The sequence below is a fragment of the Oryzias latipes genome, chromosome 2 (genome assembly GCF_053564925.1).
Source record: "Oryzias latipes strain Hd-rR chromosome 2, Olatipes_Hd-rR_3.1".
Classification (NCBI taxonomy): Eukaryota; Metazoa; Chordata; class Actinopteri; order Beloniformes; family Adrianichthyidae; genus Oryzias; species Oryzias latipes.
The window spans coordinates 38,244,660-38,257,735 of NC_136238.1; the positions used below are offsets into that span (position 1 = coordinate 38,244,660).

Here is a 13,076-nt window from a genome sequence, read left to right on the forward strand (position 1 = left end):
ATATTGAAATTCACTGGATCTGGACATATAAGGAATGTGGGCGTGGTTAGCAAACAAAGCTCGTTGCTAAGGACGTCCAAAAGTTTACTTTTTCCGATTCATCTGAAACCGACGTTGATTTGTTCCTCATCTCCAGGCGACCCAAACATAAAATGGTTGCTATGGAGATAAAATCAATAGAAAAGCCGCCATTTTGAAAAGAGTGGATTTTCTATCAACTTAGAACATGTAGCTTTTACCAATATAATAATATCAAACAACGTGTTTTTTGGAGTCAGTTTATGATGCTCATTCCAATGCTAGTACTTTTAGCCATTTCAGCAACATCTTCAAATTTTCAACAATTCAGCCATTTTTTCAACAATTTCAGCTTTCATGCTTAAGTCCTACAAATTTTGACCTATTTCAGCCATTCTACTATTACAATGTTCAACTTTTTCAGCTTATTCCTGCTAGGACTTTTGCACCTTTAACTTTTCATGGTTCTTCCAGTACAGTTCAGCCATTTCTTCAGCTAATTCAGCTTTCATTCAGCAGTACAGCATTCAACCCTGCATTTTCTTCTGGAAATGCAACTCCTTCTAGTATTATTTTAACATTTAATTTCAGTGTTCCAAATAACGCTAACGTTTTAAATGGTTCTAAAACAAAAGGTTTTCATGTACAAAGATTGTGGTTTGTCTTCTCCATCCTTCTTTTGAAACAGAAAAGTATTGATAAGAATTCAAGGATTTTAAAAGCAGTATCAATAAGAAAAGTACCATATATTTAATCTTAACAATACTTATCTCTACTAAATGGTTACTTGACCTAACAAAGTATAGACTGCAGTCCCTATTTTGTTTTTAATATTTATAAAATGTTCACTGATCACATTAAACGTGTTAGAATTAAAGTTGTATAAAAAAAAAAAACATTTCAACCATAATGAAGACATTCAAGAATTAGCTCTAATGACTCAAAACAACTCATTTCTATTTACAGGTACATCTAAAACAATTCATTTTGTGAAAAAGTTGTACATATTTTATCAGCAGTAAAACTTTTTGTCTAGTATCACTTCACAAAGATTGAAATGTATTGATCCATTACTTTTTTTTATTTTTTTGATGTAGAGAAGATGAAAACCTAACAAACTGTCCTAGAAAGTAAGAATATCAAATTAAAACAATCAAGTATTTAGAAAACTTCATTTCTACACATTTAATACTCACTTGTGCCTCCCTCTGAAAGAGTTACTGGATCAAAGTGGTATATCAGCCTGTTGTTCTGTGTACTTGAAATGAAAGCTCAGGTTGCTATGGAGTTCATTTGAACATTGGGGTTTGAGACCCCAGGAGTTTTAAAAAATTAAAAACTTATTTTCAAATATTCACATTTTCTGAGATACAGAACTTTTTCCCCCCTGTAAAATAAAGTCTTTGACTGTGGTGCAGAGGTTGAGAGGTCGATCTCTTATCAGAAGAGTATAGATTCAAAGAAGTTAATTGTCTCTCCAAGTTTAAACTGTGTTCTTACATTATTTTTTTATCAGACAGTTTGTTCTTGTCAAACGTACCTAACATGTTTGGCAGAATAACTTCCGCCTTCGTCAGAGTCGTCATCATGTGTCTGATAAATAATAATTTAAGAACACAGACAAGTTTAAAATTTAGAGTTTACACTAAATCCTTTATTACATTGTTTGTCAAGAGAAAGCCTTGTGAGTTCTCATGTGTATTTTGAGATTACCTTTTTGACTAAAACTTTTTTTACATTCTTTACAAGAAAAAGGCTTTTTTCCTGTGTGAATTCTCATGTGTGTTTTAAGACTAAATAAATCCATAAAACCTTTTCTACATTCCATACACCAATAAGGCCTCTCTCCTGTATGAGTTCTCATGTGTCTTTTGAGATGAGATACATAACTATAACTTTTATCACATTCTTTACAAGAAAAAGGCTTTACTCCTCTATGAGTCATCATGTGCCTATCGAGATTAGATGTACTACTAAAACTTTTCTCACATTCTTTACAAGAATATCTCTTATCTTTTGCATGGATTCTTGCATGAATTTTGAACTGAGATATGTTACCAAAGCTTTTACCACATTCTTTACAGATATAACATCTTTCATCAGACCCAGTTTCCATGTAGTCAGACAGGTTAGTAATTATTCTTACGCTTTCCCCAGACCCAATAGAGAAAAGTCTTTCTTCGTTTGGAGATTGTTTACGTTTTTTGCCCAAACTTGGCTTCTTGGGATTTTTTCTAACATCAGAGTCACACTGACCTGCTGACATGTGAGAGCTGTCCACACTTTGGACATGACTTCTGTCTTTTCTCTTCCTCTGATCTCTGTTCTGTGGGTCTGTCTCTTTATCTGTAGTTGATGTTGATTCTTCATGTTGGTTTCCATCTTCATCCTGACTATCAGTTACATTAAAGTTCTGCTGATTGTTTAGATCTGCTTCACTGTTCTCATCTTCCTCATAATTAGGAATCTCCATCAAGGTATCAGTCTCCTGCTTTAGATCAATCTGATTTTCATCCTGACTGATGCAGAGTTCCTCTGCCTCCTCTATAAACAGTAATGGTTCTGGTACCAAATGTTCATCTTCAAATTGTGGAGGTTCTGGATCTTCCGGATCCTCATTATAATGTGGATGTTCTGGTTCCTGCAGTTCCTCATTATAATGTGGAGGTTCTGGTTCCTGCAGTTCCTCATTATAATGTGGAGGTTCTGGTTCATGCAGTTCCTCATTATAATGTGGAGGTTCTGGTTCATGCAGTTCCTCATTATAATGTGGAGGTTCTGGTTCCTCTTGTTCCACTCTGAAGTTCCTTTGCTGGTTGCAGGGATCATCCTCCTCAGTACTCCAGTGCTTGGGGAGGACTGCAGAAACACAAGAAGAGGCCCTTTTACATGTTTTGAGAACTTGTGTGTTGTTAAGCACCAATAAAAATTTGAACAGCCTCTGTCAGAATATGGACAATTTAAATTTTTAATTTTAATAATGTAATTCCTTAGTTTAAACAAAATCCAATAAACCCTTCTAAAAAGAGTACCCAGCACCTGTGACTGCTCATCTACAACACAACCTCTAAAACGTTTCAGAAAAAGCCACTGAAGGACCATTGTTTGTAATGTAAACTTACTTGTAACATTGTCAACGAAGTGCTTTTTTTTTTAAAGAAGTTGCTTCTGTTTTCTTTAGCACGGACAACACTGTTTATACGTTTATGTTCTGGGGCAAAAATCAACGTCTCGGTTTTCTGAGTATTTAGGACTAAGTGATTACTGTTCAGCCGTGGTTTAATGCTCGTTAAGCAATTCAGCAAATTTTGTAGTTTGTCGTAATCATTTTCCGTGAAAGACCAGTAGAGCTGGATTTCGTCTGCATAGAAATGATATGAGATGTGGCTAAATTGATTAATAAGTTTCCCAAGAAGAATCATATATAAAATAAATAAAATAGGGCCTAGTACAGAACCCTGGGGAACGCCACAAGTTATTTCTTTAATTTCAGAGCTTGAAGAACCGACAGCCACATTAAATGTTCTTCCACTAAGATATGACATAAACCAATTTAAAACTGACCCAGAGAGACCATAGTCATTGTGAAGACGTTCAATTAAAATGTTATGATCCACAGTGTCAAAAGCAGATTTCAAATCTAAAAGCACAAGGACCGTATACTGGCCTGAATCAGCTGCCATAAGCACATCATTTGAAACTCTTAGGAGAGCTGTCTCTGTTGAATGGTTCTTCTTAAAGCCAGACTGAATCTGATATATTGTGTTCTTCCAGGTACATATTTAGCTGGACAGCGACCACTTTCTCCAAGATTTTGGAAATAAAAGGAACCTTCTAGATTAGACTTAAATTTTTGGGATCCGACTGGTCCAAATTAGGCTTTTTCAGAACAGGATTTATTAAAGCATGCTTTAAGAACTTTGGGACTTATCCTGAAGTCAAAGAAAGATTAATGAGGTCAACAATAGTAGAACCTATACTGTGGAACACTTTCAGGAAGACAGAGGTGGGAATTGTGTCAAGAGGGCAAGACGAAGGTTACACTATGTGTAGTTGTGGGCCGTAGAGGAGGGTGGCATGAGAACGGGGAAAGGAAGTATGGGTGAGCTGCATCACTCTTAACGCGGTAGCAAGAGCAGAGCTGCTATTCAACAGGCTGCAATGGAAAGCTGTCTGTGCCCCCTTTTACCTCACAACCACTAAAAGAGTAAGGGAGGGGTAAGCACTTCATTTATTACAGCTTCAATATACTTTAGCTAGAGACACCATTCAAACGTCGAAATGCTCACAAGGCTTTGGACTAAAACATTAGATTTGTGATCATTATGGGATGGCAACACGACCCACGGTTTGGCAGCCATTTTGTACAATAATATGGGCGATTTTCATATTTTTCCACATTATTAAAAAACTCAAGTTTTTTTCCTTACGATTTTCATGAAATATCACTCACGCTCATGCCACTACTTTAAGTCTATAACCACCTCTGGAGTTTCATCGACCTTTGACCTCGGGAAAACGCAGCCAACTTGAATTTTCAAAAAAAGAGCACCTTGAGGACCAGATACAAACGAAACTTCTTCCTCGGGATTTTGTATGTAGTTGTAGATGTAAGGAAGGAGAACTGGTGATGATGTGGGCCGCTGAATTTTGGACCAACTGAAGTTTTTTCAGAGTTTTCTAGGGAAGACCAGAGAGAAGTGCGTTGCAATAGCCAATGGCATATGTGACCAGACTATGAACTAAAATGGAACTAGCATAGTTAGCATAATTAGCATCTAAAGCAATGTGTTTTTCTTAGTCAGTTCATGATGCTGATCACAATGCTAGCATTTTTTGCCACATTAAAAATAACTAGCATTGTTAGCATCTTAAGTATTGTGTTTTTTTGAGTTAGTTGATCATGCTTATTGCAATGCTTCTACTTTTAGCCATATTAGCAAAATCTTGATATTTTTTATCAGTTCATCCATTTTTTTCAGCAAATTCAGCTTTCATTCAGCAATAGCATAGCATATACTAATAGCATTCAACCCTGAATTTTCTTCTGGAAATGCATCCCCTTCTAGTTATTATTATTATCATCATCAATCTCTGTACACCAGCTGTTGCACCTCCAGCCATGACTGTGTCATACTGTTCCAGTTTGCGGATGTCACCACCCTAATCGGACTGATCTCTTACGATGATGAGTCTGCTTACAGGAGGAGGTGGACCGGCTGGTGTCATGGTGCAGCATCAACAACCTGGAGCTCAACTCCCAGAAGACAGTGTTTTGTCTATTTTACTGATATAGTATTTTTTTTAATCATATCAATGACTTTTATAAGTAGCATAATCTGCATATATTTTGAAAACTGATCTGCATTTGCCATGTTGATTTCTAAAATAGTTATTTTTATATAATAATTAAGTAATTCATCTTTGTCATGTGCTTTACTGATACGTTATGATTCTTAATTCTGTCTGATAAAAGCTAGGAACCGAGTAAAGATAAAACATGTAATAAAATGGTTATAGTATAACGGAGTGGGATTATATACATTCGTTTCCTTCCACTCCCTTTCAAGCAAAATATTTATTAATATGTCTAATTATCCTAAGTTTGATTCGTCGTTGTATGAATATATAACTGATGATTGTGTTGTTTTTTGTGTATTCTTATTTGATCGCTTGAATTAAACCTTTTCAAATAAAAAATAATAAAAAATAAAAAATGTCAATTGGACTTTAGGAAAGTCACAGCCCCCTCATCCCCTCTCATCCTGACAGACTCTCCTTTCACCACAGTGAACTCTGTTCACTCGGCTCCACCATCACTCAGAACCTTAAGTGGGAGCCGTCCATCAGCTCCCTGCTCAAAAAGGCCCAGCAGAGGTTGTACTTCCTGCAGAGGTTGAAGAAGGCCCGGCTGCCGGCCCAGATGATGGTGCAGTTCTACACGACCATCATAGAAGAATCAATCATCACATCCTCTATCACTGTGTGGTACGCTGGAGCCACAACCAGGGACATAAACAGACTGCAGCCTATTGTGCGCTCAGCTAAGAAGGTGATTGGGTGCAGCCTTCCATCTCTCCAGGACCTATACGTCTCCAGAACCTGGGGCGAGCAGGTCGGATAGCAGCAGACCCTTCTGGACATGGATTACTTGAACCACTCACTTCAGGCAAACGGCTAAGGTCCATCAGGACCAGAACCTCACGACATTAGAACAGTTTCTTTCCCTCTGCAGTCAGACTCATAAACACATTTTAACTCCTCCCCCTTATACTTTTCACTTACATGTCCAGTTAACAGTCCATTACCTGAACCTTTTTCATCCACAGTTTGCACTATTGTATTTCTATTCATTGTTCTGACCATTTTGTTATTTTTTTTATTTTGCTTATTGTTTATTTTAATTCCGAAGTAGGGGTGTGTATTGGCAAGAGTCTGGCAATACGATATGTATCTCGATACGCGCCCCGCGATACGATACGTATCCCGATATTTTGCCAAAACATATTTTTTTCTTCTTTTTTTAAAAGATGACTTTGAAAAATCTCTACCTGATTTTTAATGTCTTCCACTGTAATAACATTGTAAAATTGAGTTAATTTAATTATCATAATGTTAAGCACTGCAACTGTATCTCATATATACACTGACCAAAAATATAAACACAACACTTTTGTTATTGCTCCCATTTTTTATGGTATGAACTCAAAGATGTGAAACATTTTCCACATACACAAAATAACCTGTTTTCTGAAATATTCTTCACAAATCTCTGGATCGGCGTATATGACAGCGTGTTCCAGTTCCTGCCAATATCCAGCAACTTCGCACAGCCATTGAAGAAGAGTGGACCAACATTCCACAGGCCACAATAGACAACCTGATCAACTCTATGTGAAGGAGATGTGTCACACTTCATGAGGCAAATGGTGGTCACACCAGATACTGACTGGTTGTCTGAGTCCCCTGACCCCCTCAATAAAACACAACTGAAGATTTCAGAGCTGCCTTTTCTTGTGGACAGTCTAAGGCACACCTGTGAAATAATCATGCTGTCTAATCAGCATCTTGATATGGCACACCTTTGAGGTGGGATTGATTGTCTTGGCTCACTATCACAGAAAAAATGGGAGCAATAACAAAAGTGTTGTGTTTATATTTTTGGTCAGTGTATGTTTTATATGTTTCTGGCAGTAACATGGCACCGAGTTTCAGTTTGGTATCTCTCCCAAGTAAAAACAAAGTAGTTCATGTCTCATAACAACAAAACTAGCCGCCTCTGGCTGCAGTCTTCCTGTTGTCTTGTGCAGAGTAGAGCTGCTCAAAGAGGCTCCGTGTGCTCTGCTGCCAACTAGCGGTCGGAGGGTGAAGTGGACAAAAAGAGTCAGATGCTGAAGGATGCTCATAAATAATAAAGAAATATCATCCTGGCAGCATTTTGACTTGATACAAGTATTGCCAAATGAACTATCACAATATTTTGCAGGATGGAAGCTCTTCTCTCACTGTCAGTTCAGAATCAGCCTGAGACCTGCGGCTTCCAGGTTGGAAGGAGCAGCGTCCAAAGCTGTTTTAGCTGTGTTTTGGCCCCAACCATAGCCAGAAAACAGGCAGCTTTTGCTGCTCGAGTGACTCCTGCTGTTCCTCATGAGCTGTTTTCCTGCGGTTTCGCACGTCACAGTTCTGCGTATCTCGATGCCTGCGGTGAACCAGGCAGCGTTGCGTGTGACCCATACGCGGACTCAGCTGACTGCCGTCTGTCCGTCCGCGCAATGGCGTGGACCTGAAGCTCAAAGGGCTTCTGTTTCTTTGATGAAGCTAACATACCTATGCGGTGGAGCAGAAGCTGTGGTTTCCAGATGACATCCAGCAGTCTGCGCTGACGACAGAGCTCCTCCTCGCTCTGGATGATGGTTCCTTCCCTGAGTCTGCATACTTCTTCAGCAGCAGCAGCAGCTAGCCTGCTAGTCGGATTAGCTGAAGCAGAAGGAGCAGAGATGTTCAGAAACAGAGTGGGAGCCAGAGCCATGCTTCAGTGAGGTGGTAAGATTACAAAAGGGGGGGGTCACCAGGAAAACCAGAGAGATATCCAGTGGAACCAGCAACAGGGCGAGAGATCATAATTGATATTACAGACATGGTGACCTCCATCAGAGGTTAAAGTTTTGTGTTGGTGTGCTTGGATGCATTTACTGGGTGGGCAGAGGCTTGGCCCACCAAGAAGGAAAATAGCAAATCAGGAATGACATGTCTATTAACCATTACATTCAACGCCATGATTTTCCCATAAAAGACAGGTCCGACAATGGAATCCACTTCAGAAACCAGGACCTGCAGAAGGTTGGAGCCCTGTTAGGCCTGAAACATTCACTTGAAACGGTAAAACACCCACAGTCTCAAGGAAAGGTGGAGAGAATAAATCAAACATTCAGACTAAATTGGGCAAGATCTGTGCACAGACCAAATCAAATGGGGTTGGCGTTCTAACATTTGCTCTGATGTCAATCAGATGCTCAGTTATTCAGAGAGTGAGTTTGACCCACATGAGTAGCAGATAGATAGTTTTGGACTTTTGGTCTCCGTTTTCTTTCTGTACTGGAGTTTTTATGGAGCCACGACACCTGCAATGCAGACTAGACAAAAACACACCATTCTAATGACGTATCTAGTATGTTTATATCTTCCCTTACTGAATAATAAAGAAGCCTTTTAGCCTTGAGGACAGAGAGAGAGGACAGCCACAGAGCCTAACAGGTCGTGTTTCTCCACCTCTCCCCTTTTGGAAAAGGTTGGAAAATTCATGCAGACTCTTGTGTGTCTTTTCATTTCCCAACTGCTCATTTCATTTTTGGACGTCCTGAACCATCTGAATCTCCAAAGGCCTGACGGGAGGCCAACAACAACCAGAAAAACAGAAATAAAAAGTATTTTGTTAAACAGTGAAGTGGAACTTTGTGGCTCTTGTTGGGTTTTGGTCTGGAAGAAACTGGATCAAATGGTTCTTTTAGTGTTAAAGGTTCCAGACTCTTGATCTCCACTGAAGCTATGAGTATGAAATGTCATTCCACAGACAAACCATCAACAAAATGATCCTGATGCTGCTGAGGTTCTTATGGAGGTGAAGCAAATCTCAGCAGAGATGCAGTTTTTCTAAACTGAAATCACTGACATTAAACAGCCTGAACATTCATGGAGCTGAACTGGACACAGAAAAACCTCCCTGTTGTGTTTCCACCCACCAATGAGCAGCAGTTTGATGAAGATGAAGCTGCACTGGAGGAAGAATCAGTCCAGAAAAAGATGGAGAACAATTCTGACACTAAGCAGTTTTTCACTGATGTGTTCAGGTTGGAATCTTTTCTGTCTGCAGATCCATGAGCAGGACCCTGTCTTTGGGTTTTAGCTTGAAATGTAGTTTTGGAAATAGAATCTGTCTGAATGTCTGGAATTGGAGAAACAAAGACATCAAAGAGGTTTAGATGGGATGTTGGGTTTGACAGAGAAATCTGCTGAAAAGAACTGAACTACAAACTTAGAACCACAGACGACAAAACAGATTGTACTTTTTTATCTATTAACAATTTTCTCTTTGATCTGTTAAGGTTTCCTGTTTGTCGTTAGCTGGAGGGACTAACTAAGATCATATGATATGAAGAATGTTGTCGGCTGCACTGACCAACAATGTCTTCTGTCTTTTCAACTGGAAGGGACAGAAGAGACTCTTCCAGGACACGCTGTTGATGGACTGCATGTTTGGAGAGCTTGAAGCTCAAGATAGAACCGTTGTTGAAGTGAACATACCGATAGTTTGGAGATGAAGATCAGAGTCACACTGACCTGCTGACATGTGAGAGCTGTCCACACTTTGGACATGACTTCTGTCCCTCCTCTTCCTCTGATCTCTGTTCTGTGGGTCTGTCTCTTCATCTTTAGTTGATGTTGATTCTTCATGTTGGTTTCCTTCTTCATCCTGACTATCAGTTACATTAAAGCTCTGCTGATTGTTTAGATCTGCTTCACTGTTCTCATCTTCCTCATAAGTAGGAATCTCCATCAAGGTATCAGTCTCCTGCTTCGGATCAAGCTGATCATCCTGACTGATGCAGAGTTCCCCTGGTTCCTCTTTACTCTGTGGAGGTTCTGGTTCCTCCTGTTCCTCTTGAATCTGTGGAGGTTCTGGTTCCTCTTTAATCTGTGGAGGTTCTGGTTCCTCCTGTGCCTCTTGAATCTGTGGAGGTTCTGGTTCCTCCTGTGCCTCTTGAATCTGTGGAGGTTCTGGTTCCTCCTGTTCCTCTTGAATCTGTGGAGGTTTTGGTTCCTCCTGTTCCACTCTGAAGTTCCTCTGCTGGATGAGGAGATCTCTTCCTCTTCAGTCTTCCAATGTTGGGGGAGAACTGCAGGGACAAAAAACACAACAAGGAGCGTTTTATACGTTTCCAGGACTTTTGGGTTTTTTTCAAGCATCAATAAACTCTGTGATCATTGGAGAAAATGTCTGAGGAGTCTGGAGGACCACAAGAGACTAATGGAAATAAATATATATGCAGAGGTGGGTAGTAACGCATTACATTTACTTAAGTAACTTTTTGGTGAATTGTACTTGTGAGAGTAAGACAAGGCAATTTTATTTGTATAGCACAATTGGTACGCAAAGTGAAACAGAAAAAAAAGGAAAAGCATGAAGCTCAAAGGGCTTCTCTGTTTCTTTGATGAAGGTCACATACCTATGTGGTGGAGCTGCAGCTGTGGTTTCCAGATGACATGATCCAGCAGTCTGCGCTGACGACAGAGCTCCTGCTCGTACTGGACGATGGTTCCTTCACAGAGTCTGCAGATTTCTTCAGCAGCAGCTAGTCGCTCGCTGATCAACTCTCTCAGAGACTGTGAAGGGAAGACATGGTTCCTGCTCCGATCTTCAGCTCCAACTCCCACAAACACCGCCGTCCTCTTCACTGCAGCTCCGATCGATCATCTGCTAGTCTCAGAATCACAGCAATCCACGTTGTCTTTCCGTTCAACACTTCTTCACTCATTTACGACACTTTGGAAAATGCTGAGAGTTCCCACACGAACCACGTATCGTCCTTTCTGTCCAAAAACCTCACAAACGTCCCAACAAAACACCACCGTCCTCTCAACACAAGCTAACGCTGCTAGCCTGCTAACAAGCTAACGCAGCTAGCGCCTCGTGCTGCTCACTTCCGGGTCACGTGCAGAAACTTTATTTAAAAAGAACCCTATAAACTGCTTAATTGAACCTCAATATGGTTCAAAAAGCTTCAAAAAATGTAAACTGTTTTATTTCACAAGATAATAAAAAAGAAAACCAAAATTAAAAAAATGTATCAAGGAAACATTTTAGAGCTGTTGTGACGTCATCACACTGCGTCTCATTGCAATGTTCAGGTCTGACTACAGAAGGTTCCGCTGGCTCACATAAGAAATTGGATTGATTTAAAACTGAACATTCCCCCTTTTGGTATTTCTTATGTCCTTCTGTTTATGGAAAATATTAATGATTCTTTCTCAAATATCATTAATATCATTTTACTTTTAGGCAAATACCATATCCACTGTTGCAAGTGGAGAGGTTCCAAGCCCTCTTTCCCATGTTTTATCAACGATTTTAATTATATTATTCCTTACTGAAAAGATTACAATCCTCGGTGGGTGTTAAAATAATATCTAAACAAATTTCCTTGTGGCTGTTATTCTAGTTTATGTCCTGTGCTATAATTTGGCTCCTGTTATTTTTTTTATTTTATTTTTTTTCCAAGTGTTTTAACACCATATGTTGATGACTTCTGAGAGTATTATGTGCCCCTCTAGTGAGTGTGTATTTTGTAGTGTGTTCATCCTCTGCTGGAGTTTGTATTTTTGTTTTTGAGAAGTTCAGTAAAAATAAAAACATAATAAAGATCACAACAGGAAAAAAAAAGGGTCCACTGGCATGGCGGTTGGAGCGAGACGCTTTAAGCTCTCCAGAACTCGGCCCGGATCGTTAATAATGGGACTAGGATACTTATCCCACTGACGAAGGTTCTCTCAGTTTGGATTATTTTCATTCAAGTGAACGTGCCGCTGTTGTTGTTGAGACGGTGTTTAAAAAATGAAAAAAGACGAAGACGAGCACCACGACTACACACCGATGGAGGCAAGTAGCAGTATGAAAAGAAAACCTGCTCTGAGTACCCCTACTAAAGCTTCAGCTCCACCTTCCAAGATGAAAACTGTTCAAGAGTCTGCTACATCTCTGAACGAAACTTTAATCACTGCCATTGAGAAATGAACCTGCAGAATTGAAGACTTAGGACATCAGCTAAAAGAAAACTCCGTCATGGTGGCAAACATCTCCAGACTCATGGAAATGAATGCAGCTGAAATCAAAGAATGCAAGGGGAAGATTAAAGAGATGGAAAAAGAAGTTACACAACTTGTTAAAGAAAACAGGGAGCTAAAAGAAAAAGTAACTGAAATGGAAAGATACAATTCATTCATCCATCTTCTTGACCGTTTATTCCCTTTCGGGGTCACGGGGTTGCCGGAGCCTATCCCGGCCACTTGGGCGTAGGCAAGGGATGCCCTGGACTGGTCGCCAGTCTGTCACATCTTCAACCACACATCCATTCACTCTCACACTCACAACTATGGACAATTTAGAATTGCCAATCAACCTATGAAGCATGTTTTTGGAGAGTGGGAGGAAGCCGGAGATCCCGGCGAAAACCCACGCATGCACGGGGAAAACATGCAAACTCCACACAGAAAGGTCCCCCATTGATGTTGTGTTTTTCACGTCCCTCAGCCGGGACTTGAACCGGGGGCCTTCTTGCTGTGAGGCTAGAGCGCTAACCACTGCGCCACCGTGCAGCCCTAGGAAACAGTGTGGTCAGAAAGATACAAATGGCGATGGAATCTAAAAATTCAAGGATTAAAAGAAAGAGACGACGAGAACATCCGAGATGCCAATCACTCCGGATTGGAAAGATAAGATGGACATGGTGGTGGATTCAGTTCATCGTTTGGGGAGAAAGGAGGAGAGCAGACACCAACAGGTC

General features: G+C 40.0%; 1 protein-coding gene across 1 annotated transcript; it reads right to left on the reverse strand.

Moving 5' to 3' along the window:
• Window positions 1-262: 262 nt before the first annotated feature.
• On the reverse strand, window positions 263-10,383 carry LOC144987825 (uncharacterized). The gene is made up of 3 exons (XM_078937292.1): window positions 9,856-10,383; window positions 7,846-7,995; window positions 263-2,877 (listed from the first exon to the last, which is right to left on the reverse strand). Exons 1-3 carry the CDS (start codon window positions 10,070-10,072, stop codon window positions 1,688-1,690), a joined length of 1,557 nt encoding a protein of 518 aa, XP_078793418.1. The 5' UTR covers window positions 10,073-10,383; the 3' UTR covers window positions 263-1,687.
• Between the last annotated feature and the right edge of the window lie 2,693 nt (window positions 10,384-13,076).

Excerpts from the sequence above, each read along its gene's own strand:
- LOC144987825 (XM_078937292.1), bottom strand. The coding sequence starts at position 10,072 with ATGGAGATTCCTACTTATGAGGAAGATGAGAACAGTGAAGCAGATCTA. Across the intron at positions 7,996-9,855 it reads CAGCTCTCACATGTCAGCAG|CTAATCCGACTAGCAGGCTA; the intron begins GTCAGTGTGACT and ends CTTCTGCTTCAG. Across the intron at positions 2,878-7,845 it reads GCTTCTGCTCCACCGCATAG|TCCTCCCCAAGCACTGGAGT; the intron begins GTATGTTAGCTT and ends GTGTTTCTGCAG.